Source organism: Drosophila kikkawai, chromosome X, assembly GCF_030179895.1.
Source record: "Drosophila kikkawai strain 14028-0561.14 chromosome X, DkikHiC1v2, whole genome shotgun sequence".
Taxonomy (NCBI): Eukaryota; Metazoa; Arthropoda; class Insecta; order Diptera; family Drosophilidae; genus Drosophila; species Drosophila kikkawai.
The window spans coordinates 14,078,204-14,101,364 of record NC_091733.1 but is presented as its reverse complement, the minus strand read 5'-3'; the positions used below and the strand labels follow the sequence as shown (position 1 = coordinate 14,101,364).

At 46.5% G+C, this 23,161-nt stretch overlaps 4 protein-coding genes across 5 annotated transcripts; 2 read left to right on the top strand and 2 right to left on the bottom strand.

Moving 5' to 3' along the window:
* The first annotated feature begins 2,601 nt into the window (after positions 1-2,601).
* Positions 2,602-3,804, top strand: Chchd2 (Coiled-coil-helix-coiled-coil-helix domain containing 2). The gene is made up of 2 exons (XM_017174598.3): positions 2,602-2,773; positions 3,117-3,804. The coding sequence occupies exons 1-2, from the start codon at positions 2,727-2,729 to the stop codon at positions 3,556-3,558; spliced, it is 489 nt and encodes a 162-aa protein (XP_017030087.1). The 5' UTR covers positions 2,602-2,726; the 3' UTR covers positions 3,559-3,804.
* A 713-nt stretch (positions 3,805-4,517) lies between these two features.
* On the bottom strand, positions 4,518-9,336 carry xmas (RRM_XMAS2 and SAC3_GANP domain-containing protein xmas). The gene is made up of 3 exons (XM_017174753.3): positions 9,020-9,336; positions 7,383-8,925; positions 4,518-7,318 (listed from the first exon to the last, which is right to left on the bottom strand). Exons 1-3 carry the CDS (start codon positions 9,064-9,066, stop codon positions 4,736-4,738), a joined length of 4,173 nt encoding a protein of 1,390 aa, XP_017030242.1. The 5' UTR covers positions 9,067-9,336; the 3' UTR covers positions 4,518-4,735.
* Positions 9,337-9,675: 339 nt separating this feature from the next.
* Aladin (aladin WD repeat nucleoporin) lies at positions 9,676-18,580 on the top strand. Of its 2 annotated transcripts, XM_017174723.2 has the most exons (5): positions 9,676-10,165; positions 10,229-10,361; positions 10,434-10,959; positions 11,190-11,543; positions 18,382-18,580. In XM_017174723.2, exons 1-4 carry the CDS (start codon positions 9,756-9,758, stop codon positions 11,534-11,536), a joined length of 1,416 nt encoding a protein of 471 aa, XP_017030212.1. In that variant the 5' UTR covers positions 9,676-9,755; the 3' UTR covers positions 11,537-11,543; positions 18,382-18,580. The 2 variants fall into 2 exon arrangements, with proteins under 2 accessions (XP_017030212.1, XP_017030211.1); XM_017174722.3 differs by lacking the exon at positions 18,382-18,580 and having other exon boundaries at positions 11,190-11,624.
* c11.1 (maestro heat like repeat family protein c11.1) lies at positions 11,770-20,820 on the bottom strand. The gene is made up of 7 exons (XM_017174721.3): positions 20,563-20,820; positions 17,793-17,970; positions 14,565-17,723; positions 14,018-14,492; positions 12,838-13,950; positions 12,674-12,776; positions 11,770-12,614 (listed from the first exon to the last, which is right to left on the bottom strand). Exons 1-7 carry the CDS (start codon positions 20,699-20,701, stop codon positions 12,472-12,474), a joined length of 5,310 nt encoding a protein of 1,769 aa, XP_017030210.1. The 5' UTR covers positions 20,702-20,820; the 3' UTR covers positions 11,770-12,471.
* Between the last annotated feature and the right edge of the window lie 2,341 nt (positions 20,821-23,161).

The window sequence follows — 23,161 nt, the reverse complement described above, 5'->3', positions numbered from 1 at the left end:
GTACTGCCTGCCGCCAGCCAGTGGCACGCTTTAAAATTTATTTAAAAAAGAAAACCATATTTCATTTAAAAAGTAAATTAAAAATAAATGGTTTTTAAGCAAAAACAGAGTTTAATTCCACGTGACCTTCTGGCTTTCAAAATGGAAATGCCGGCTCAGAAGCGTAAGCGACGGACTGTAAATTCATACATAGGTGGCGCCTTTGAGAGTAAAAAAAAAACTGGGCCTGTTTCCTGAACGGGGCTTCGGAGTTTTTAACTTAATTTACTAAACACACATATAGTTTTATATAGTTTAGTTAAAATCAATTGGAATAAGTAGAAACATATACATATTTAGTTATGGATACCAGACTAGAGCAAATTAAAAATATGTTATTATATTTGAAGACTGACAGTGAGCGCAATCATCATGAGGGAGTGTTTGGGAACGACCTTTTTGCTAATCCTTCAGCTGCGAAAGAAGTTCCAGAGGAGACACGAGTTTAGCTACGAGGTTAAAGCTAAAATTTTAGAAATCATAGAGAACTGTATGTCTTTTGGGGAGTTACCAGAAATCGATCCTATATCAGGGAACTGTGTTGCCCACAGGTAGAAGTCATATAGGTTTCCTTTATGTGCTTGTCCCGTGTACTGTTAAAGGAATGAAGGTCCTCGAGGAGACTTCCTCTGAATACTTTGTCCGCATGAATACCGTAAATGCGGATTTGAAAATACTCATAAAAGTTTCGGAAAACCAAATACTGCACAGGAAATATAAAATATTATACCAGAAAATAAAGGAAGCCGCCGAACGGAGGCAGAATCTGTGTTCCAAAATCTTAAATAATAACCCAGAGATCGAGCCAGCCACCGTAGAGAAAAGTCCAGTTATGAATTCCGTAATTAACTTGCCAAAATTTAAAATTGTTAAGCCCAGGTTTAAGAGGACGAGTAACCTTTACTTTCAGTACCTACCGCCGTCTGTCCTAAGAAAATTGACCAAAGAAAAGTCCGAAATTTGCAGCCCAAGGATGTGGAAACGCAGTCCGTCTGAGGACAAGAAAGACCTGGCTCAGAGTTCTCAGGACAAGATTAGCAAGTTTGAGTCCCAATGCAAGCTAGATATAATTTCTGCCAAAACATACATCCTAGGCAGCATCCATCCAACATCATCCACTGGGACACTATCGACCACAATCGAAAACTTACCTCTAGTGTGCTATAACTTGAGATCCTTGGAATCCTGCTGTAATAGTGACGAAGAATGGCACGTCTACGTGGATGATATCTGTCAGACTATATTAGTATTGGATATAGAATCCGAGAAGGAACTATCAGCTTCCATCGACGATACACATTATCAGGTTGACCCACAGTATTTGAGGTCAATGGAACGCAGTTGCTTTAGCTCTTCGGTGGAAAGTGAGGACTGGCATGTTGCTTCTGATGATATCTGTCAGACTATATCAGTATTTAGTACAGAATCCGAGGAGGAACTATCAGCTTCCATCGTAGACCCACAGGATTTGAGGTCCAAGAATCTTGATTCTTCAGTTGAGAGGAAACAGGAAGTCCACGTTGCATTAATCTGTCGTACTTTATCCGTGTTAATGATGGAATCCGAGGTGGATCTGTCTGCTTCAATCGAGGATTTACAGATGAACCCACAGGATTTAAGGCCCGAGAGTCTCGGTTACCCTAAATCTCCTATAGAGGACCAGAAGGATGTCATCGCATTGTCACAGAGCAAAGTATCAGTTAAGACTTATTTTTTAAAGGAATTAGGGTCGGTTTCCAAGTTCAGTTCGACGCTCTTGACCACAAACGAAGGTTCACCTTCGGTGCACAATCGGCAAGTCTTGCAAGATTCGAAGACCAAGGGTCCTAGTGGGTTCAAACCTCCAGTCGAAGATAAGATGAAAAAGCTGACCTCTTTGGATGAAGCTTCCTCCATAAACTACCTTTGGGTAGTTCCGATATACGAATTTACCGCCTCCTGGAAGAGCGGTCGTGCCCTTGTAGCCCTGATCCACTTCTTTCACAAGGATTTGACTGAGGACCGGTTCCTGACCAAGGAGTCTCCACGAAACACCCTCACCTACGGTGAGAAAATCGCCAGAACCCTGGGAGTGAGTTGCCCAATGGACTTCGCTAGGGAGTGTTTGAAGAAGCAGCCCAGCCAATTTACAATCATTTCGTTCGTCAACTAGAGTCCAAAATTAGATTCGTTTTCAAGCTTTGTATAATTTAATAAATCTTTTAGGCCTGTTGTATAATAGTATATTTATTTCAATTTCAACTGCAGGGATCTAATGTTTAAATTTAAAAAGTAACCGTCAGTTATACAAAACCAGGTGGCAACATTGGCCAGCAAGACACTTCCGCCATGCACAAAAAATATATATACCAGGAAACTATTATTATCTCATATTCCTTGAGAACTCGATGCTAGAGTTCAATTTTGACCAAAGAAAAACACCTATACAAGCGCTAGTTAAATTATATTTAAAGTTTAAAGCTCGTTATAATCGATAATATATATTCGATAAATATTGGTATCACAAATATCGATATATCGAGTATGCAATCGACTTAACGTCGAAGCTTCTCGTCGAATTTTCGATTTCATTTATAAGTGTCGAGCGTTCATCACATTTAAAGCAAAAGCCGAAACAGCAATAGCAGCGAAATTTTCGTGTTGAAAGTTATTTTAAAGAAAATAAAACAGTAAATAAAACAAACAAAATGGTTCGCCGTGGACGTTCAGCCAGCCCCCCGCCCTCCGCCCGACGGTAAGGAAATAAACAGGGAAATAAACAAAAAAAAAACGAAGCAAAGCAGCGGCGGCGTCGGCAGGAGAAATTCATCATTTCGTAATCACCAAGATCGGATCGGATGATCTCGGTATTATCTATTAATTAGGCCCATTCCGGTCAGTTTCAACCTGCTGCCGCCGCCGCCGCCGCTCTACGTGGGCCCTAAAATGGGTTAAGGTTACGTAACCTAAAAAAATAAGAAGAGTCCCCCAACAATATGGGATGTTTCAGAGCTTTGTGCAAGGAAGTGCAAAAAACTAGGGGCCAAAGTCCACAATAAAAACTAATACGTTTTTGTTTCCCCCTTTTCATTCCACAGCAGCGCACCTGCGCCCGCTCCCGCACCTGTGCCGGCACGTGCCGCCGCCCCTCCACCACCGCCAGCTCCAGTGGCCGCTCCACCCAGCGCCGTTGGCATGCCGGCACCCCAGCAGCCATCCATGTTCCAGCAGATGGCCGCCACCGCCGGCGGTGTGGCTGTTGGCTCGGCCATTGGCCATACCGTGGGCCATGGACTCACCTCGCTGTTTAGCGGATCTGGCGATAAGGAGGCCGCCGCTCCAGCCCCAGCCGCAGCTGCTCCGGCACCCCAACAACAATACTATGCCCAGCAGCCGCAGCAGCAGATGGAGCCGCAGGGTGCCTGCGCCTGGGAGCTCAAACAGTTCATCCAGTGCGCCCAGGGACAGGCGGATCTGACTCTCTGCGAGGGATTCAACGAGGCGCTGCGGCAGTGCAAGCAGGCGCATCATCTCCAGTAAAGAGTCCCCCATTGAAGCAGCAGTTGGAATCTGGTCAGATCATCGGATCAGAACTGTCTGCTCTTCGTTTAGTTCTTAATTGTTTGATGAGAGAGCATTGTTTTTAATTGTAGTGAAAAAAAAGTAAGAAAATGTTAAATAGAAAATCCCACTGGCAGCCCCTTTGAGCTATCCCAACTCTACCCCTAAAAAAACAAACTAAAAAACAAACCCTCGGGGCTGTCAATGAGGGCCAAACAAACCAAAGACCCATTATAAAGGTGCGTTTTTATTAAAGTTGAGGGGAAATCAAAACCTAAAGGCATCATAAGTTAAAGTGGAGAACTTAAGATCTTATTTGTGGTACTAAGTGCTCCATCTTCTGCTGATCTTCTTAGATTTCTAATATTCTAGAACCCTTCTTTGGAAAATCTGCTATATTTTGCATTCTGTTGTGAAATCTTCCTGAATTTCAGTTGCCAAAAAAAGAGAAATGTAAAAAAAAAAAAAACGTAAAGCCCTAGTAGTGAGTGCGCCTAGGTGACATTGCATTTCTAAAAATATAACAGAAACGATTCATTTTCCTCTGTTATACTCTATTCTTTGTCACGTGTCTTCTTTGTTTTTGTTTTGATCCCGAGGTGGATTGCAATTTGCGTTGCTTTTGGTGAAATTTGTTTTGTTGGTAAACAGGGCGCAATTATGATAAACAAGTTTACGAATATATTGTATATATAGATCAAGTATACTATATAGGGCGCCAGATTAGTCATTGCTTGGCCCATATGCCCACTCCAAAGATGGATTTTTTTTGGATGGACTTTGTCTCTATAGATTTCAGGGGGTTGACCCATATGACAGTCGTTTCTTGAAAAATTTTCTTTCTTTTTACAGCTATTAGGTAAAGTAAAAAGTATTTTTCAAAATTTTGTGCAATTCAAAATATTGCCAAATTTCCAAGATATAAGGAGCCAAAGAACTACACTGAAAAATATTTATTTTTGCCATTACAGAGGGAGCAATATTTTAATGGGTTGGCAAACACATATTGATTTAAACAAAAATGCATTTTAAAATTTAACAATTTAGGACAATTTAAATATATAATTAATTTCTAGAGACTATTACCTGGCAAGCCAAAGGCCGTCTCGCTCTTTTCCACATCTCCGACCTACCATCGCTCGATAATCTCAGGTGACTAATTGAAGCCCAGTCGCAGGCGCTTCCTAACATGTTCCGGATTTCCTTCTTGCGGGGAATCGGTTATGTCCTGGCCAGATGTCGTTGGCCCATTTATATTCCGGAGGGCTTGACGCCTTTCGCGTCTGTCCAGTAGGGCTTCCGCTCGTTGCAAAATCTTGCCAAAGTCCAGCTTATCCGTTTCCTGCTCCGTGTGCACCTGCTCCTGTTCTGTGGGATTCTCCAGATCTTCATCCTCCTCGTATGGCTCATGTTCCTGGAGATTTTCAGCTAGAGACTCCTGGAACGCGTAATACCAGTCGCTGAGGAAGGAGATCTTAAGGGTGTGATCTCTGAAAACGATGGCTTTGGGCAGCTCCAGCCTACGTTGTAGGATATACTGCAGCCTCTCGGTGGCCAGCAGGGCAACAAAGTCAAGGTGACCAGCCTCCGCCTTCTCCTCCTCCAACAACTTGGTGGACTGCACGGCAATGGAGTCCACCATGTCCTCTTGCTGACTCAGCTGAACACAGTCCAGGACCCACCGGCAATAGTTCTCTAGTTGGCTCCTCGGCGGCTGCGGTGGCATCTTGGGCAGCTTGCTCAGCTCCAGCAGCTGTACGATTTGCTGACGCCTTCTTGGTTGGTGCCATCCCGGTTCAAAGAACTCCAGGCGATCGGTGGACAGCACGGGCGTCGAGCCTGAATCCACAAAGACGCGCAGGTCTTCGGGAAAGCGGGGGCAGTCCTCGAGATCCTCGCCAACTACCAGCTGCAAGCGACGCACAGCCTCGTTGTACAAGTCCACACAATGCTGTGGGCCCCTCTGGCATCTCCTTCGCACGGCTGGATCCTGCCTGGCGGCGTTCTTCAGGCGGCTAAAGAGCTCTCGTCCCAGGTGGTCGATGAGGAACTCTCGCGTCTCCGACTGATGGAGTTGCGAGGAGTTGCACCGCAAGGCCTTGCCTTTGGCCAAGTACCGGATGGCGGCTTCAAATTTGCTCATCAAGCGCTCTCTGCTGGACGAGCCCCGGCGCCATGGAAAGATTCTGGCATGGCGAACACCTAGGTCCTTGAGCGGCAACTGAGGCTCCTGCCATTCCCGGCCGGAATGCTGCAGAATGAAGGCCACGTCGGAGCAGTGACTCTGGCGGATAAGTTGCCCAAGATGGGGCAACATCTGGCCAAGAGTCGGCTTCGTGACTCCGGCTAGGCAAATAATGCTGTCGGGTTGCTCCACAAACTTGGCGGCTCGTAGCGCCTCGGCATCAGCATGGATCTTCACAACACTCAAGGCTATGCCCTGATGCAGGGCTCTGATATAGATGCCCGGCTCTGGCTTAATGCTGCCCTCCTGCGGCTGCTGCAAGAGTCCCATGTCCAGGTCATAGTCCAACTGGGGGCTAACCAGCAGGAGGAGCTTGTAAAAGCGCCTGGCACCGGGCGCCACCTGCGGCAGACACTCGTCCAGGACTCGCCACAGGTCCAGCTTCAGCCAGCTGTGCTCCTCCTCCTCCCTGCCGGCCAGCAGGCTGCCATAATCACAGGCCACGCCTTGCCGGTAGCGCCGGATTAGACGCAGCGAGCCATCCACAAAGCGCTCGTTCATCAGGATACTGGGGCTGTCGGCGGCGAAGCTCAATGGCAGCTGATTGAACAGCGTATCCTTCTGCTGCTGAGCCCGGCGATAGTTGCGCCAGCGTCGCCAGTACTTACGCTTGATGCTTAGTTCGTACAGCGATTGCTGCAGCTCCTCCGCCGCCGTTTCGCTGACGATGTCAGCCACCAGGGAGTCCAAGGTGCCACAAACGGCTTTATGCAGCCGCAGTTCTTGTTTGCACATTTCGTTTAGAATTTCCGGCAACAACGTTTGATAGTATTCCAGGGATTGTTGCTCCAGGCGCGCCTCTCTTTCCCGCAGGCGCTCTTCTCTCAGCTTCTCCAGTTGCTCCTGCTCCCGCTCCCATTGAAGGCGTCGCTGCCTCTCCAGTTCTTGCTGCTGCTGCTGCTGACGCTGCTGCTCTGCCTCGGCCTCCAGGCGCCTCCGAAGCTTTTCCTTACGCAATCGCTCAGCCTCGGCCACCTTGGCCTCATGGATGGCCATCAGTTCGGCCTCCCGCTTCTTGGCCTCGGCAATGGCCTGCTGTAGGGCCTGATGCTTGGCCTCCTGGTCGCGCTGCCTCTGCTGCTGCTCCACCGCCAGCTGAAGCAGTTCCTGGCCACGGGGCTTGGGCAGAGCGAAGGAGAAGCTGGCAGCAGTGGTTCCTCCTGGCGGCTGCATGGGCACTTTGAAGAAGTTATCGTTTTCGAACGGTGGACGTTGTGGCTCCTCTTGAGGATGATGCTCTGGATGTGGGTGATGACGAAGCTGCTGGTGCTGCTCCTGCCTCTGCTCCTCCTGCCGCTGCTGCTGCTCCTCCTGCTCCTGCTCCTTCTGCTGCATTCCAGGAAGCTGATCCTTGGCTGCCCAGGCTATGGTCTTCAGCACGTTGTGCTCGTTGAAGCTATTGTGCGGGCGATGGCCCAGGTATAGGGAACGCGGCGGCAATGGCTCCCCGCAGATGCACTCGCCCACGGTCTGACGTCGTTTGGATTCCACCAGCTGACAAAATGTTACATTTAAAATTAGTTTAAGTGCCGCTCTCCCTGTTCCCCCCTTTACTTACCTCCAGCTGTCGCGGCAGCTTGTAGTCTGCCTCCGCCGTATGCATCCTGGTCAATACCACGCGACCCGCGTCGTTCACCTCCAGACCGTAGTGCTCCACGAAATGGGCGGCCGCCTCCAGGTCGCTGCCAAAGCACAGCATTTCGGCGACATAGGGGAGTGGCAGGGAGGATACCTCGTTCTTGCGCGGCGCTCTGTAGGACTGGAAGAGGCGATGCAGGGCCAGGACACGAAGGCGCGTGAAGTACGTGACCAGGATGCAGGCGCTCAGGTAGCTGGTCTCCTCGGCGCGGACCAAGTTAAAGAATCGAACAAAGTTCGTGTCGTGGAGCGCCAGGTAGAACTCGATGGCCTGACGCACCTCCGGGCAACTCTGCAGATCGGCGGGCAGCTGGCCAATGTCCCACAGGAAGTTGGCATCCGCCAGATTGAGCAGGACAATGTAGCCACGAAACTCCGCCTCGCGTGGACACTGGACCCCCTTCAGGCGGAGATCGTGGTACATGTACTTGAGCGTCTGCAGGCATTTCGTTAGATTCTCGGCATTGATCTTGGAGTCAAAGACACTGGGATCCTCGGCCACCAGACGGGCGGCACAATGGATGTGAAAGCGGGCGCATTGCTCCACCAATTTGACGGCACCCAGGGAGCACAGCTCCTGCTGGGTTATCTCCTTCCGAATCGACCGGGTCCGGTCCCACACAAAGTGAAACCAATCGCCCAAATTGTGATCGTTGTCCATTATCTCGTGCATCAGGTAGGTCATGGTCATGTGCAGGGCCGACTCCGTGCGCAGCTCATGGGGCAGCGGTGTCTCCTGATCGGCGCTGCTACGCGAATATTGCTTGAGAGCTCTCTCATGGCAAATGCGATCATCGGAGCCAGATTGCAGCTCATAGACGGCCACCTGGCGCTGAAACTCGCGCAGCAGTCGCTCCTTCTCCGGGCACATGTCCGGACAGTGGCCCTGTGTTGCTCCACCCGAGCTCTTCACATCCACCTGCAGCTTCTGGTTGCGATTCAAGCGGAGCAGCTTGTCGCGTGCATCGAGCACTCGGTACTTTTCCTCGCTGGTATGCGCTGGCCGGCTCATCAGCGCCTCCAGCTCCTTGGATTGCCCACTCGGACGTTCTCTATGTGAGGCTAGAGAAGGAGCATGCCGGAAAGGGGTGGCGGAGGCAGCTTGTGCTGGAGGTGCGTGTGGAGCTTGGGAGCTCGTTTTCTTACCACCCTGCTGCTGCGCCGGATAGTCACTCCGCCAGCCCGCTGTCAAAGCACTGAGCTCCGCCTGCACATCGGGATCCACCCATTCCTCGGTCTTCTGGGCCGGGGTCGACTCCCGCTCCGCATACGACATGTGGAACTGATGGCCGTTGTATACGCCGCCCTCGAGCAGCGCCCGCTCTGCTTCCGCCTCGGTGGCATAGCTAACCGTGCAGGTCATCCGCCGCGGACGCAGCACAAAGTTCATGAGGGTTCCGAAGCGACCGAAATGCGAGCGGGCAACATGTTTGTCCAGAAATAGTTCGGGTATGTCGGTGCATCTGTGGAGGATTAGGAAGTGTAGGAAATGTATGAAATGTAGGATCCCCAGGGAGCAGAGAGCAGGCAGGATGCTGGTGGAGAGGAGGCACTTACAGCAAGGTCTTGTAGTTGTAGGCTCCGGTGGAGTGGGAGTCTGCCATTTAGCCGGGTTATCCTTTTTGTTTATGAAAACCCACTCGATGTGGTCGCTAACCAACCGCCCCAAAAATACCAAAAAATTCGTTAATGAACAGCGGAAAGCGGGAAATCTGGCTTTTCCGACTCTGACTGTCATCCGTTTGATCACAAATCAATATCACAAAGTAACACGCATTGATTAATAATGCTTTAATAAAGCGTTGTTTATAAATATATGTCTTTTAGTTGCTAATTTGTTTGTTTTAAAGCAGCAATGGCTTATTTACAAATTTAATACATAAAAGGTGCTGCCAACTTGCATGCTGTTTCAATTCCGGACGTTTCAATCCATTTTTCTGACTGAATTACTGTAAATATAGACTATCGTAATAGACGACGATATTTTCAAGAGTAAAATAAACAACAAATAAACACGCAAGACATGGAAATACATTTTGGTTTCCCCTGTATAATCTTTACGTTTGAAATCAATTGATATTTAATTTTATAGTAAATATTTTTAATTTATACCAGCTCTTTAGCTTCAGTTTATATTTGTTCCAATTCCAGTTGTTCTCCCGACCACATCGTTCCTTTACCACTCTTTCCTGGCCATTTGCACTTACCCAACTCTGGTCACATCATTCTCAATCTTCCCGCGCGACGCGTTTTTATTTTTTCACATTTCATGTAAATTAAACCTCCCGCAGTAATGGCGGCTTTGAGCAATTTGAAGGAGTGTCCACCATTGTCCACGGACCCGAACCTGACAATGCGGCAAACCCACTCGCCGGAGCTCAAGCGCTATCCGCAGATAAGACTGAACAGTGAACTCATGGCCAGCCACACGGCTGCCGGGCAGCGCTTCTACGGCGCCCAGAGCTTCCTGCCCGTGGATGAGGGCGTCCTAAAGAGGATAACGCGTATCTTCTTCGACGCCGGCTTCTGGGAATCGCTGGAGGAGGCGCGCGGGGCTAAGAGCAGGGAGCAGGCGCCACTAATTGCCCGGGCGGGCGATTTGATAGCCCAAATCATGGGCCTGGTCAATGGACTAAAGCTAAAGATCTTTCCGCACACTCAGGGGCTCAGTGCGGAGCGGATTGCCCAGTTTGTGGAGACGGGGTGCGTATACAGGACTCTCCATGTCAGGGTTCACCATGACCGAACGACCCTTCTCTCTTTCAGGGACTGGCTGAACAGCAATGTTCGCTGCCTGGCCTGGCACTTGCACATCTTTAAGCTGGCCGTAGCCGGTTTGGACGATGTGGTGCGAATTTACACCAGGGATTCGAGCACAGTCGCCGCGGCGGTCCTAAAGGTTAGACCCGCCCCCCAGCCCGTTCGCTCCACAAGTTATAATTTATAATTAATCAAAAACCAAATCCTACAGAGCCCCCTTCAAACGGAGATCACTTGCATGGCCTGGCGACCGCTGTGCTCTGCACAGATTGTGATTGGCTGCCGGCAGGGTCTCTGTTTCTGGAATGTGGAGACCGCCATGCATCTTGGACGCACAAATGCACCCAGCCAGATCTTTAGGCATCCCGCCAGCCTGCCAATCACCTCGTTGCAGTGGAACAAGGATGGAACCCAGCTGGCCACCACCTCCATTGGCGATCGTTCCGTCATCATTTGGCAGACGGACAATGGCCTGATGCAGCCCCTCAAGCGTCTGGGTCCGCCGTTTTCCCTGCTCAAGTGGTCGCCGGACAACGAATGGCTGTTTGCCGCCACCGTGGATCGGGTGTTTCGCGTGTGGAACTGTCACAAGCGTTGGACCACCGAACGTTGGGTGTGCAACGGTGGCTATGTGCAGACCGCCTGCTGGTCGCCCTGCGGTCGCTTTCTGCTCTTCGTCAGCAGCGCCGAACCGATTCTGTATCGCCTGCAGTTTGTGCAGATGAAGCTGGGCGATTGTAAGTACTTTGCTAATCCTTCCGAGGGAGGAGGGGGCAGCCGGTGTCTCTTAGTCGCTGTCTCTCAATTATGGGACAGGGGCCAACCTTGGAGCTGCCCCAGATTAAAGTCACCAACAGGTTGGCGGCTGCTTGAGCCTGCAGAAACGCCTGTATAATGCTGACCACAGATTCCACAAGCTATCCTCCGTTTTCCCTAAATATTAATGAAAAAAAAACTCCACTTACAGCCTGTTCCAGTGAGAAGGAGGTCCTGCCCATTGCCGATCTTAATGCCTGCAGCACTGGAATCGATGGCAACAGCGCCCTGATTGGCGGACCTGCACAGCAGATGGCCTGGGATCCGCATGGCAACTATCTGGTGATCTCGTTCAAATCCACCAACAGCATTGCCGTTTTTCGCACTTATATTCAAAAGTTTGAAATCAAAATCTCGGCTGCGTATTCGCTGAGCGGCGAGACAGCGGCGGAGCGTCCCAGTTTCATATGCTTCCAGCCGCTGTACAAGGAGAACGATAGGTCTGTGCTGACCATTGCCTGGTCGTCGGGTCGCATCCAGTACCATGCCTTCGATTGAATCCTGGGTAATTATATTTTAGTATTTCTATATTTGGTTTTTTTTGTAAGCGTTAATAATTATGAATACAATACATGTAACAAACACACTCAAGTTGCGGGGAAACCCCCTTAAATCAAAGTCCAAAGGGATGCAATGTGGCCTGGTAATTGACTCTCAGATTCGAGCTAAGCACATTGTGGGGTTTTGATTTGGTCTGGTCCTACGTCCTACGTCCTCTTTCTATTTCGTTCTCTTTGCCTTTAGTTTTTTTTTTGTTTTTGATTTAACAAAGCGTTTTACAACCTTAAGACAGTTTTTATGTTTAAATTATTGAAATATATTTGCAAAGGCAGCCAGGTATTTATTACGGGGACCGTAAATAATTATCTTGGTTTTCTCTAAACAGAAAAAAACATACACTTGGAAAAATGAAAAATAAATAATTTTTAAATACTTTTTTATATTTATTTAGTTTTTTTAGTCTTCCATATTTATAATATATTTTAATATAATTTATTTTTTATTAAAAAAGAGAAATATTAATTTTTTAGAAATATTTCAATTGGAAAAAAAAGATATTACATATTTATCTGAAGAAATTCGGTATTATTGTCCACAACAAGAGTCTTTTCTTTTTTGTTTTATTTTTTTCCTTTAATAGAAAACACACATTTAATGCCAACAATAGACACTGCCTTACAGCTTGTAAAACGCTCCGCAAAAAAAACATGTTTATAAATATATAAATATGGGAATCGTATGCATATATATGCCGCATATATAGTAGTAGTATCTAATACATAACGTGGATTTTCGATTGATTAACAAAACAAACAAAATTCGGGTAAACAATTGCTGGGGCAGCACGGGATGATCACACACTTGGAGAGAATACTAAGGCATAAGTATACAGGAAACACGCATAATAATTAAAGGAGATAATGGATTGGTCCCTAGATGTCGCCAAAGAAATAACCGAGGGCAGTGGCCGCCCTCACGCGCACCGTTGCCTGCTCGTCCTTGAGCAGCACAGCGATCTTGGTGGCCACCGATTCCGTGTGCTGGTTTCGCTCGCTGAGGAAGTTGTGCAAAATGCCTGCAAGGGAGAAATATAGTTTACAAACGTTACAAAGGAGGAGTATATTGGGTTCATACCAATCACAATGGCCGCACTGCCTCGCACCTCTGGCCACTGGCTGCGCAACTGCGGCAGGCAGGAGTCTATAAAGTCCTGGATGTGCTCCGTCAGTTCCTGGGCCTAAAAACAAAAACCCTTTTTGTATTCTCTGAGTTGCAAAGTAAAACCCTTTTTCACTTACAATTAGCTTGACAAAGTCCACCACAAAGCTGGCATAGTTGAGGCGAACGCCACGCTCCTCGCCGCCCAGCTGCTGCTCGGCCATCTCTAGGACCCGCGGCGCTGGAAGCAGGCGGCACACCCGCTGCAATGTGCCCCGACAGGCCGTCACAATGACAGCCTCCGCCTCACTGAGATGCAGTAGAAGCGGGAATAGATTCGCCAGCAGTTGCTCCTTCAAAGCCTCCATGGAGGAGGTGGTGGTGGGTGAGGAGGAGCCTCCGCCCTCGCTCTCGCCCTCGCACAAATCCCCAAACAGCTGGATGGCCGCCTCGCGCATTTCCAAAGCATAATTACCCAGAAACGGGCGTATTCGAATGGCCAGGGAGACGTGGAAGGACTCAATCCGCTCGCTGGGCAGGGCCCTCAGAATCCCCGAGAGACCTCGCATGCTCTCTAGCGGAATGTTGATCAGGCGGCAGTCGCCCACAGGATCGTCGACGCCCTTCAACAAGGCCGAAATGGCCGTTTCCGAGTACCGTTTGGCCTCCATTTCGCTGAGATGACCCACATAGCCCATGCCCTGGATGCTGAGACCCCTAACCACGGCATTGGGATCGGACAGGGCAGCTCCCAGGTGAAGCAATATGGTGGCAGCCAGCTCCCCGGTGGGTTTCAACGGGACCAGACGCGAGAATAGACCCACCGCTGCCACCCGCTGGCCATCGTGTGGCGAGGCCACATACTTGCTCAGCGAACCGACCAAAAGCCTCATCTGGGGGCTGCCCAGCTGCAGCTGCTGGCCCAGTCCAATGGCCATGGGGGTCAGCAGCTCGATGTAGCTGTGCCAATCCGGGCTACTGGCCAGCTGGGCATTGACGCTGAGCACGCTGGCGATCTGCTCCATTTCCAGGTTGGTGAGAAAGGCCTGGAAGGTCTCCAAAGCAATTTGGCAGGGATTCAGCTTGATTAGCTCCTTGTTGGGCACGAATCCGAACTTGGATTTGCCTGCTGGCTGGGTCGTACTGGGACTGGCGGAGGCGGCCATCACCGGATTGGGAGCGGCCAGGTTGGTGTAGCTGCTCAGAGAGGTCAACAGCATGCTGAACATGTCCGCAAAGCGGGCCTCCAGTTGCTAAAAAAAAGAAAGAATCTATATTTATGTGGTTCCCATACCATAACCCCTCCTGCTCTCCCCTTACCCCCTTGATATCCTTGCAGGGCAGCATCTCGTGCAACGCACAAAAGATGGCAAACGGCTGACCGCTGGCCAGTCTCTGGCGCTCTGCCTCCTGGCCTCCGCCGCCACCCTCCTGCAGTGCTGCTCCGCTCAGCAGCTGCAGGAATATGTCCAGCATCAGGCCCGTCAGCTCGGAATCGGTGCACACCAGGTGCCAATACTCCACCAAATGCTGGTCATAGGGCAGCGGCTGATTAAGCATTTCGGCGCAAACCAACTTGGGATGATGCTTCGTTAAAGCCACTAGGGCTTTTAGGACTCCAGACTTGGCCCTGGGCACCTCGCACACCTGTAGCGCTAGCAGGCTGTCGCGCACGAGATCGGGAATGGCATGGAACAGCTCAGAGCCCTTCTGTTGGATGAAGAACTTGAGCACGACGCTGGCTCCAATGGTGGAGCTCTGCTCCGGGTCACGTAAAGATTGCAGCAAGGTTTTGCTGGAAGAAAAAACAAAAACAAGAGGATTTAATAAGAGGGAAAGTTTCTGTGAGAAACCCCGTGATCCTTACCAGAACTGCAAATACTGGAAGCTGGAGATGCGCAGCGCTATGATCTTGGCTATGTCGCCGGCCAGATTGTAGATCTGCTTGGGCTCGTCGGTGATGATGTGCTCCTTGATCGCCTCGATCTCCTTTAGCCAGTCGGCATTGCTATCGATGCTGGCTATCGTGAGGGTCTCATAGATGCAGGCTATCTCTAGCGTTTTCTGGAGGATCTCTACCGACACCTGGCGGACAGTGCCATTGGAATCAATGCACCGGGGCACAATCTTGCCCAGCATCTGGCCCGTCTGATTGAACTTCGAGGGGGCCTCGCAGCCAATGCGCATCGCCTTGATGTACACCTCCAATGTGTTGTTGAAGACATGGCTCGCGCAGATGCGTACCTCCGAGTTGCGATCCCTGGTCCACGACTCCAGTATTCCAATAATCAGATCCAGTGTGGCCGGCGAGGCATCCAGCTCGACGATGGCCCGCACCAGGGCGTTCAGCTGCGGCAGCGATTCGTTCAGATGCTTGGCCAGGAAGCTGTTCCGCTCGTCCTCCTCCTGCGAGTCGAACTTCATCTTCAGCTGCTGGGCGCAGCCGAAGAAGTTGCGGCAGGCAATCTCAAAGATGACGCCGCCGTCCACGCACTCCACCTCGGTCCTGTCGGGACCACCACCGATGCGTATAAAGTCCGTGCCCAGCTTGAGGATGGTGGGCAGCAGGGGTAGGTCGTGGAAGGGGGCCTCGATCGGTATGCTGAACACCGTCTCCATGATCTGTTTGCGGTGGCGCAGTGGCGATGTTAGCTGCTCCTTGGTGGCTATCAACTGATTGCAGATGCTGAGCAGCGTCTGCAGGATGGCCGACATGATGGTTTGATCCTTGTGCCCGGCCAGCTGCTGCATGAGGAAGCCCAGGAGGGTGTCGTCCTCGTCCAGGTGCTGCAGCGACTGCAGGGGATCCGCCTCGTCCATGATGCGGCCAAAGGACTTGACCACCAGCAGGTTGCTCTTGTAGTTCTCCAGCTCCTTGTGCGTGTCCTTGATGAAGTGCAAATTGCTAAAGAAGCCCGTCGAGTGCTTCCGCCCGCCCACCTGGGCCAGCTCCGTTAGCTTCTTCACCAGCAGGCCCAGATGCTGGCGCGATATATAGCCCAATGCCCGGGCGCAGGGCTCGATTCTCCTCTCATAGTCCGCATGCCTCACATGCTTGTCCAGCCGCTCCTGCCGGGCGCTCGTCACAATGAGATCGATCTTGGTGTGGATGCAGGCCACATCGGTCACCTGGAGCAAGGTAAGGGCCACCGCCTGGAGCAGCATGCCCCGCTCGGCACCCAAGTCCGCCGGCAGATGCCACTCGGAGTGGGGCAGCTGGACGGGATACAGGTACATCTGATCCGCCAGCTTGCAGGCCAGCCGCTGGGCAAAGTTCTCGTCCAGGCCGCCGAGGAACTCGTTCGTTTCCAGGACAAAGTCATGCAGCTGCTGCCGGTAGGCGCTCTCCCTGTTGATCTGCAGCTGCAGGTCGGGTATCCGCCGCTCCCACAGTTCCTCCAAGGCGGGATTCACCTGGGGATGGTAGTAGCGCAGGAAGCTCAGTATATTCGAGCAGCGCTTGATGCAGTGCTCCTGGTTGCCCAGCAGGGCCAGGCACCGGGCATAGATGGTCTCTGCTCCCGGCACCATTACCTTCCCGCGCTTCACCACACTGCTAACACCACGATCCTCCACGACTCCTCCTGCTGCGGCGGCGGCACCTTCTGTGGCAGTATTGTGCTCAGTCACATCATCCTCCCCCGCTGCCGCTATATCGTATTCAATGTGCGGCGATTTGGCAAACAAACTGGCCAGGCACTTGGCCAGATTCCCGCAGATATCGGTGTAGTCCAGGAGGATAAAGTAATTAAGCAGCTCCCGCTTGAGCAGCTCGTCCAGGGTGCCCACCGTGGAGGCCAGCATGTAGAGGGTGTTCTCGCAGCTCAGCGCCAGGTTCGCGTGCTCCTCCTGGCTGCCGTGCTCCTGGCTGGGCTTCGAGTAGCGACAGCTGTGCCGCACCACGAACCACACAAACTCCTTGTCCCGTATGTGAGATTTCTGGGCGAGCGCCACAATGGTCTTGAGCAGCGTCAGCTTCATCTTGATGCCCCGCTCGCTGAGGATCAGCTGCTTCAGGCACTCGATGAGGGCCGGAATGCGGTTCTCTATGTTCGCGGCACACGAGTTGAGCAGATGGGTGAGTATCAGCAGCGACTTCATCCGCTCCCGTTCGCTGTTGTTCCGCAGATGGATGAGCAGGGTGTCCATGATCCGGGCCGAGTAGGGACGATGACCACCGGCCAGCAGGTGGAAGCAGCGCAGCACCTCGTAGTGTCCCTTCACCGTCTGGGGCTTCTCGTAGTCCGGATACACGCACAGGAGATCGAAGAGGTGGGTGATCAATGGATCAATGATGCCATCCAGGACCTGGGCATTCAGTGCCAGGTTCGTCTTTAGCACCGAACAGAGGAACTGGGTCACGGCATTCCTGTCCACGCTCCGGCGGTAAAGGGCGAGTATTTGGGGCACCAGCCTGGCTGCCTGGTCCTGGATCCGATCCCGCGGCAGTAGGGGATACATGCTGGACAGTGCCTGGAGTATCTCCACGCAGACCTTGGGCTCGCGGGAGTGCAGCCATTGATTGAAGAGCACATCGTAGGCCACACTGATCTCCGTGGAGCAGCGCTTCTCCTCCTCATCCGCATCCTCATCCTCTGCCGCCTTGCCGCCCTCCTCCAGCAACGCCTCGCTGAACCGTCCGATGGCATAGGCATGGGCCTGCTTGATGTGATCCTGGCGTATGCCCCCCAAATGTGGCTGGCATCTGCTCAATATCGCCTTGATGTGCGGCACCACACCCGCCGGATGCTCCGTGGCCAGCAGACCGAGACTCTGCATCAGCATAAAGTGGGGAACACCACTGCCATCGGGATTGGGTCCCTTCTTCTCCTGCAGGGCTTCCATTACTTGGGCGCAGCTTTCGGGACTGCTGCGGCCAATGGCCACGAGTATACGCTGGGCGGGATTCTGTATCAGAGGCACGTGCTCCGGGCTCCTGGTAAGCTCCTCCAGGGCCAGGGCAATCAGTTTCTGATTGGCACTGAAGGGTAGGGGATTTTCCGCACCCACCACGCGACGAATGCAGCTGAAAAAGGAGGAGTAGACGAAGGATTAGGTTGACTTTCACCGTGAGGAACTCCTTGAAAGAACTTACTCCAGCAGCATGGCTACGGTTTGTTCGCTCATCTTAGGCTGCTTAGCGCGGTAATCGCTGAGGATCTCCGAAGCCCTTTCCGGATGCGTTTCCAAAATCTTAACAATTGCTTGCTGCATGGCGCCGCGCACCTGCTCCTCCTTGTCCGTCAGCCCATCGAAGATGTTGTGGAGAACACCTGAAAAATATATTTGGAATATATTAAAATATTTTTGGAAATTAATAAATATTGTATATTAATCAGGGACCCTTAATAATGATTATTTTGATGGTTTAAATATAAATATCAATTTAATTTATGATTTTTTCTATACTTTTCAAAAATAATCATTAGATTTTAGTACAAAAAAAAAAAATAAATAATATTTTAAATAAAAATTATTTTTGATAAAAAAAATAATAAAATAAAATTAAATAAATATATAAATAATATTAAAAAATAATGATTATTAATGATTTTTATTTATAATAATAAAAATATAATAAAAAAAAAATAATAATAAATTAACAAACCCTAAACACAAACATTACTAGTTGATTTTTATAATATATCCCTAATTATTATATAAATTTATATATTTCTTTACAGAGAGGCCATATTGAAAGCATTCTGCTTCTGATAACAATTGTTTGCTAGAGAAAAAAAACAAACGGTGACTAATTGTGGTCTCAGTTCTAAAATAAAATAAGAAAATAAAGATCAGGCTTTCAGGGAATACGAGTCTCCAGACCAAAGTCAAGTTTACGCTGACATAAACTTAGTCATAGCACCAAACGCACTTTCAATAGACCTAACTTGTTAAGACAAAGGTTTTATTTATATTTTTTTTTGTATTATCAATTGCTTTTTTTTGACAAAAAGCTTATTAATTAAATTTAAGAAAATAATATAACAAATTGGTCAATTGTAAATAAATAACAGCAAATGTATGTCTTTAAATTTCAGGCTAAGGCTTTGGTTTCTTTACAAAATTTTAAAATTTATGCGATTTAAGGTATCAAATAATTTGTTAATAAATTTAATATTTATTTAAATATGCAGAACAGAAGAATTAATTTAATAAATATATAGAATATATATATTTTAAAATACTTAATTTAATAATTCTTCTTTTTCTATATATTTATTAATATATATATATTTATTAATACAAAAATAATTATATTCTATATTCTATATTCATATTTATTTAATTTTTTATTCTCCATATTAAAATAAATAATAAATACTAAATAAATATGAATATAGAATATAATACTTTTTCTATATATTAAATTAATATTTATTTATTTTTTATTTTAATATGGAGAATTAAATTTTAAAAAAATATTTACGACAAGAAGAATTATTTTAATGTACATTAGTTTTGTTTATATATTTTTTAAATTCTACACGATTATTATAATATATTATAAATTGTCGATATATATATATAATACTTTAAAAAAAAATGATAATAATTTGTTTACTGCTATTATTAAAAGAATTAATTTAATAAATATATAGAATATATATATTTTAAAATACTTAATTTAATAATTCTTCCTTTTCTATATATTTATTAATATATATATATTTATTAATATATATATATTTATTCATACAAAAATAATTATATTCTATAGTCTATATTCATATTTATTTAATTTTTTATTCTCCATATTAAAATAAATAATAAATACTAAATAAATATGAATATAGAATATAATACTTTTTCTATATATTAAATTAATATTTATTTATTTTTTATTTTAATATGGAGAATTAAATTAAAAAAAAATATTTACGACAAGAAGAATTATTTTAATGTACATTAGTTTTGTTTATATATTTTTTAAATTCTACACGATTATTATAATATATTATAAATTGTCGATATATATATATAATACTTTAAAAAAAAATGATAATAATTTGTTTACTGCTATTATTAAAAAAAAATCTAGAACAAAAAAGAGTGCACCTTGGCTATGAACATCCGATGATGATATCGCCAAAATGGAACACGTCACCCCAAAGTGATACCAGATATGCACGATTTGGAACTGAAATTTGAGATACTATCCTAAATGCTATAGATACTTTGCTGCAGAGAAACTACAGCTAGAATTCTAGAACTTCTAGATCTGCATTTTGCACACCCACACACACTACCATAACAGCGTGAATGAAATCGAATGCAATTTGTGGTTGTAATTGTGAAATGTCGCTGTTGTTGTTGCTGCAACTTGTATTGATTTGTCATACGAAAAAAAGCTGCAACAACAGCAACAATTGTTGTTTTCGTGATGCAAAGATGCACTTTTAGGGTTTCATTAGGTTAATTTTATAAGTAAGATTTCGTTTATATTTTATGGGGCATTAAAATTCAACAGGTCTTGCACACACACACACGTAGCAAAAGACAACAACGCACATAGATAACAGGCGTAATGCCTGTGCTTTCTCTCTCCCTCACTCCACCCTGAAATTAACCAAGCGCAGGACTTTGGCAATGCGTGTGCGTGTGTGTGTGTGTCTGTGTCCTGGCGCCAAAGCTAATGCGTAGTTGTATTTTTAGACCAGGACAAAGGGCTACTTTTTATCATTCAGCCAAGCGGTGAGGGTATGGGGGGGGGGGCAAAAACGCCCATATTACACACATGAGAAATCCGCATTAGACAGCGTATGTATGTGTATCTGTGCGATTTCACAGTTATGTATATCTTTCAACGCTCTTTTCTCCCTTTTCTTCACTTTCTTTGTTTATTTTTGCCGTCTTTTCTTTACCTTCCAAAACCGTTGGCTTATCAACAGGCGCCGCCGCCGAAGAAGCTGCACCAGCAGCAGCAGCTGATTTGTTGTTGCCCGTTGTTGTTGATCCTCCAGTGCCGCCCCCGCCACCACCACCGCCTCCTCGCTCATCCATCTTTTTGGTGGAGTTTCGCGTTCTCTTCCACTTCTCCAGTTTGTCTGGATTTTGAGATATATCTCTATGTATATATTAACGCACTTCGCGACTGGGGAAAAAGGAAAACAACAATAAGCGAAAAAACTCAGTAATGATAATAATACGAACGATAGGAAACATCAAAACATCGAAGTCATCGATGTTATCGAAATCTCTAAAAAAGTGTGGCCTGATGTGTCAAATGCAAGTTTTACTTACAAATAGTGTCAAATGTAGCAATGGGGTCGAATTCCCAATCTGAATGTAAAATGGGGTGTAATTCCCAATTGGTACCAAGTGTAAAATCACTCAGTTTTGCCAGATGAAAATTTGAAAATATTCAGAATGTCACAAAATCTATATATTTTGAATACAAAATATTGTTTTTTATGTTTTTAACTATTTTACTTTTGTTTCATTTTGGTAGTATCAATTGTTTAATTATGTTCCTTAATATTACCCCTTAAATTAAAAAAAAAAACACTTGTTAAAATAAAAACTTAATAATATTATAAAAGAAAAATGTTACTAGGCAAGTTAGTAATTGTTGAGCAACACCTTTTAGCCTCTGCATTATACAAAGCACTCTTATTCTGTATTACACTTGGAAAAATTTCTTTACAAGTTTGCTATTTTAGCATGTCAATTTTGGGTTTGGGATTTGTTCACTAATTTCGCTAATTTGCAGATAAGCTGCTGTTTTCCCACGATCACATTTCCATAGTCCGTAGGCTTGGTGATAAACTCTGAGTTCCCCATACATATTTCAGCTGATAAGTTGTAGATATGTATTAATAATAATAATAAACACGTTTAAAGCAAACACTATTTAAATCGACTCTCAGAGAAAAAGAGGCTTCTGTGGTTCGAAATTGATAAGGTTTTATTTTGACCACAAACCAAGGTTTCCAACTCCTTATCATACGCCTTTCCAGAAAGAAAACACATGGAGCACTTCTGCATTTAGCATTTGGAATATTGTTTTTATTTCTGCTAGACATGGTAACATTTTTAATTAACTTTGTTTCACGATAACAGAAAACAATGATAAAATTTTAAATATTAAATGTGGTTCAAAGTATTCAAAAGGGAAAAAGTGGGGAAAAGTGGCACCTGCATTAGTATTTAGAGTGGCCACCACCTGTTGGAAGCTAGACCCAGTTGGGAATTCTAAGACATTTATAATAAGCTCTAACAGTTTTTGGGTTAAAATAAAATATAAATATGATAAAATTTTAAGATATTTCTCTAAAAAAAAAAGTTTATATAATATAATTGGGATTATTTTAATCTTGATATAATCAATTTATACGTTTTTTCACCTTTTTATTAAATTTCCCAATTTGGTCTGAGTTACAATTAGATATAAGATATTTTAAGATTTTCCCAGCTATGTGAAAGTCTCGCCACCAAAGAGAGGTGGACCACAAGATTAGCAATTTAATGGCAAATTCCCACCTAAGCCAAGTTTCGCTCTTAATCTGAGCTACTTTGTGTAGTTGACGAACCCAAAGAGCGACTAACTAAAGAGCGTCCCCATCGACCGTTTCGCTCTCTTCCCTTTTCCCTTCCTCCCACGCGGCGGCATTGGTTCTCTCGCCGGTGGAGTAACAGACACACGGACACCGGCTAAGAGGCTCCACCCAATGGCGCAGCTTTTTGGCCACGTGCCACCTGCACAACTGCCACCAACTTGCACGGCCGGCCAATCAGAGGCTGGGCGGTGCATAACGGTAAGCCGCTCTCCAATAGCCGGTGCCACACACTGGATAAGAGAGCGCCGACGGCAACGGCAGAGAGCGAGCGAACGGCGGCTTCGGCTTTGTTACTACGTTCGAGCTCGGCTTCGTTCGTTCGTTCGGCAGACGTTCGGCAGCGTTGCCGTTGCCGCAGTTAAAAGTTAAAAGTCGGTTTCAGTAACGATTTAGAGTACGACACGCGAGCATTATTCTTTGCATTGTTTACACAGTTTTTTAAACTTTTCATAAAAAAAAAAAACGCCTTACCGTTTCTCGTGTTACCACTATTTTTTTTTATTGTTGTTGTTTTTGCCTACGAGTTTAATGCAAAAACTGATGCCAAAATAAAACTAATAAAAAAACAGTGTGTAAGTGTTTGAATATCGAAAAAGAGGCAGCCAAACTTGGCGCCAAAATGCAATACTGTAAAGGAAAATCGTCGCCAGAACTCAAATTTCTTTGAGCAAAAGTTTAAACAAAGGGATATAATCTTATTTTAATATGAAGAAAGCATAAACAAAGTGTTGTACAATGTAATCAACAAAGAAAACATAAACAAAGTGATCTTAAATTTAATTAAAACTGGCATAATTTTTAATTAAAATAAAGAAGTAGTGTTTTTTCATAATTGCAATAAGTTATTTATAAATAATTTAGTTGTCAGAACATTAAAGTTTATTTTACATGTAAAATTCAAAGT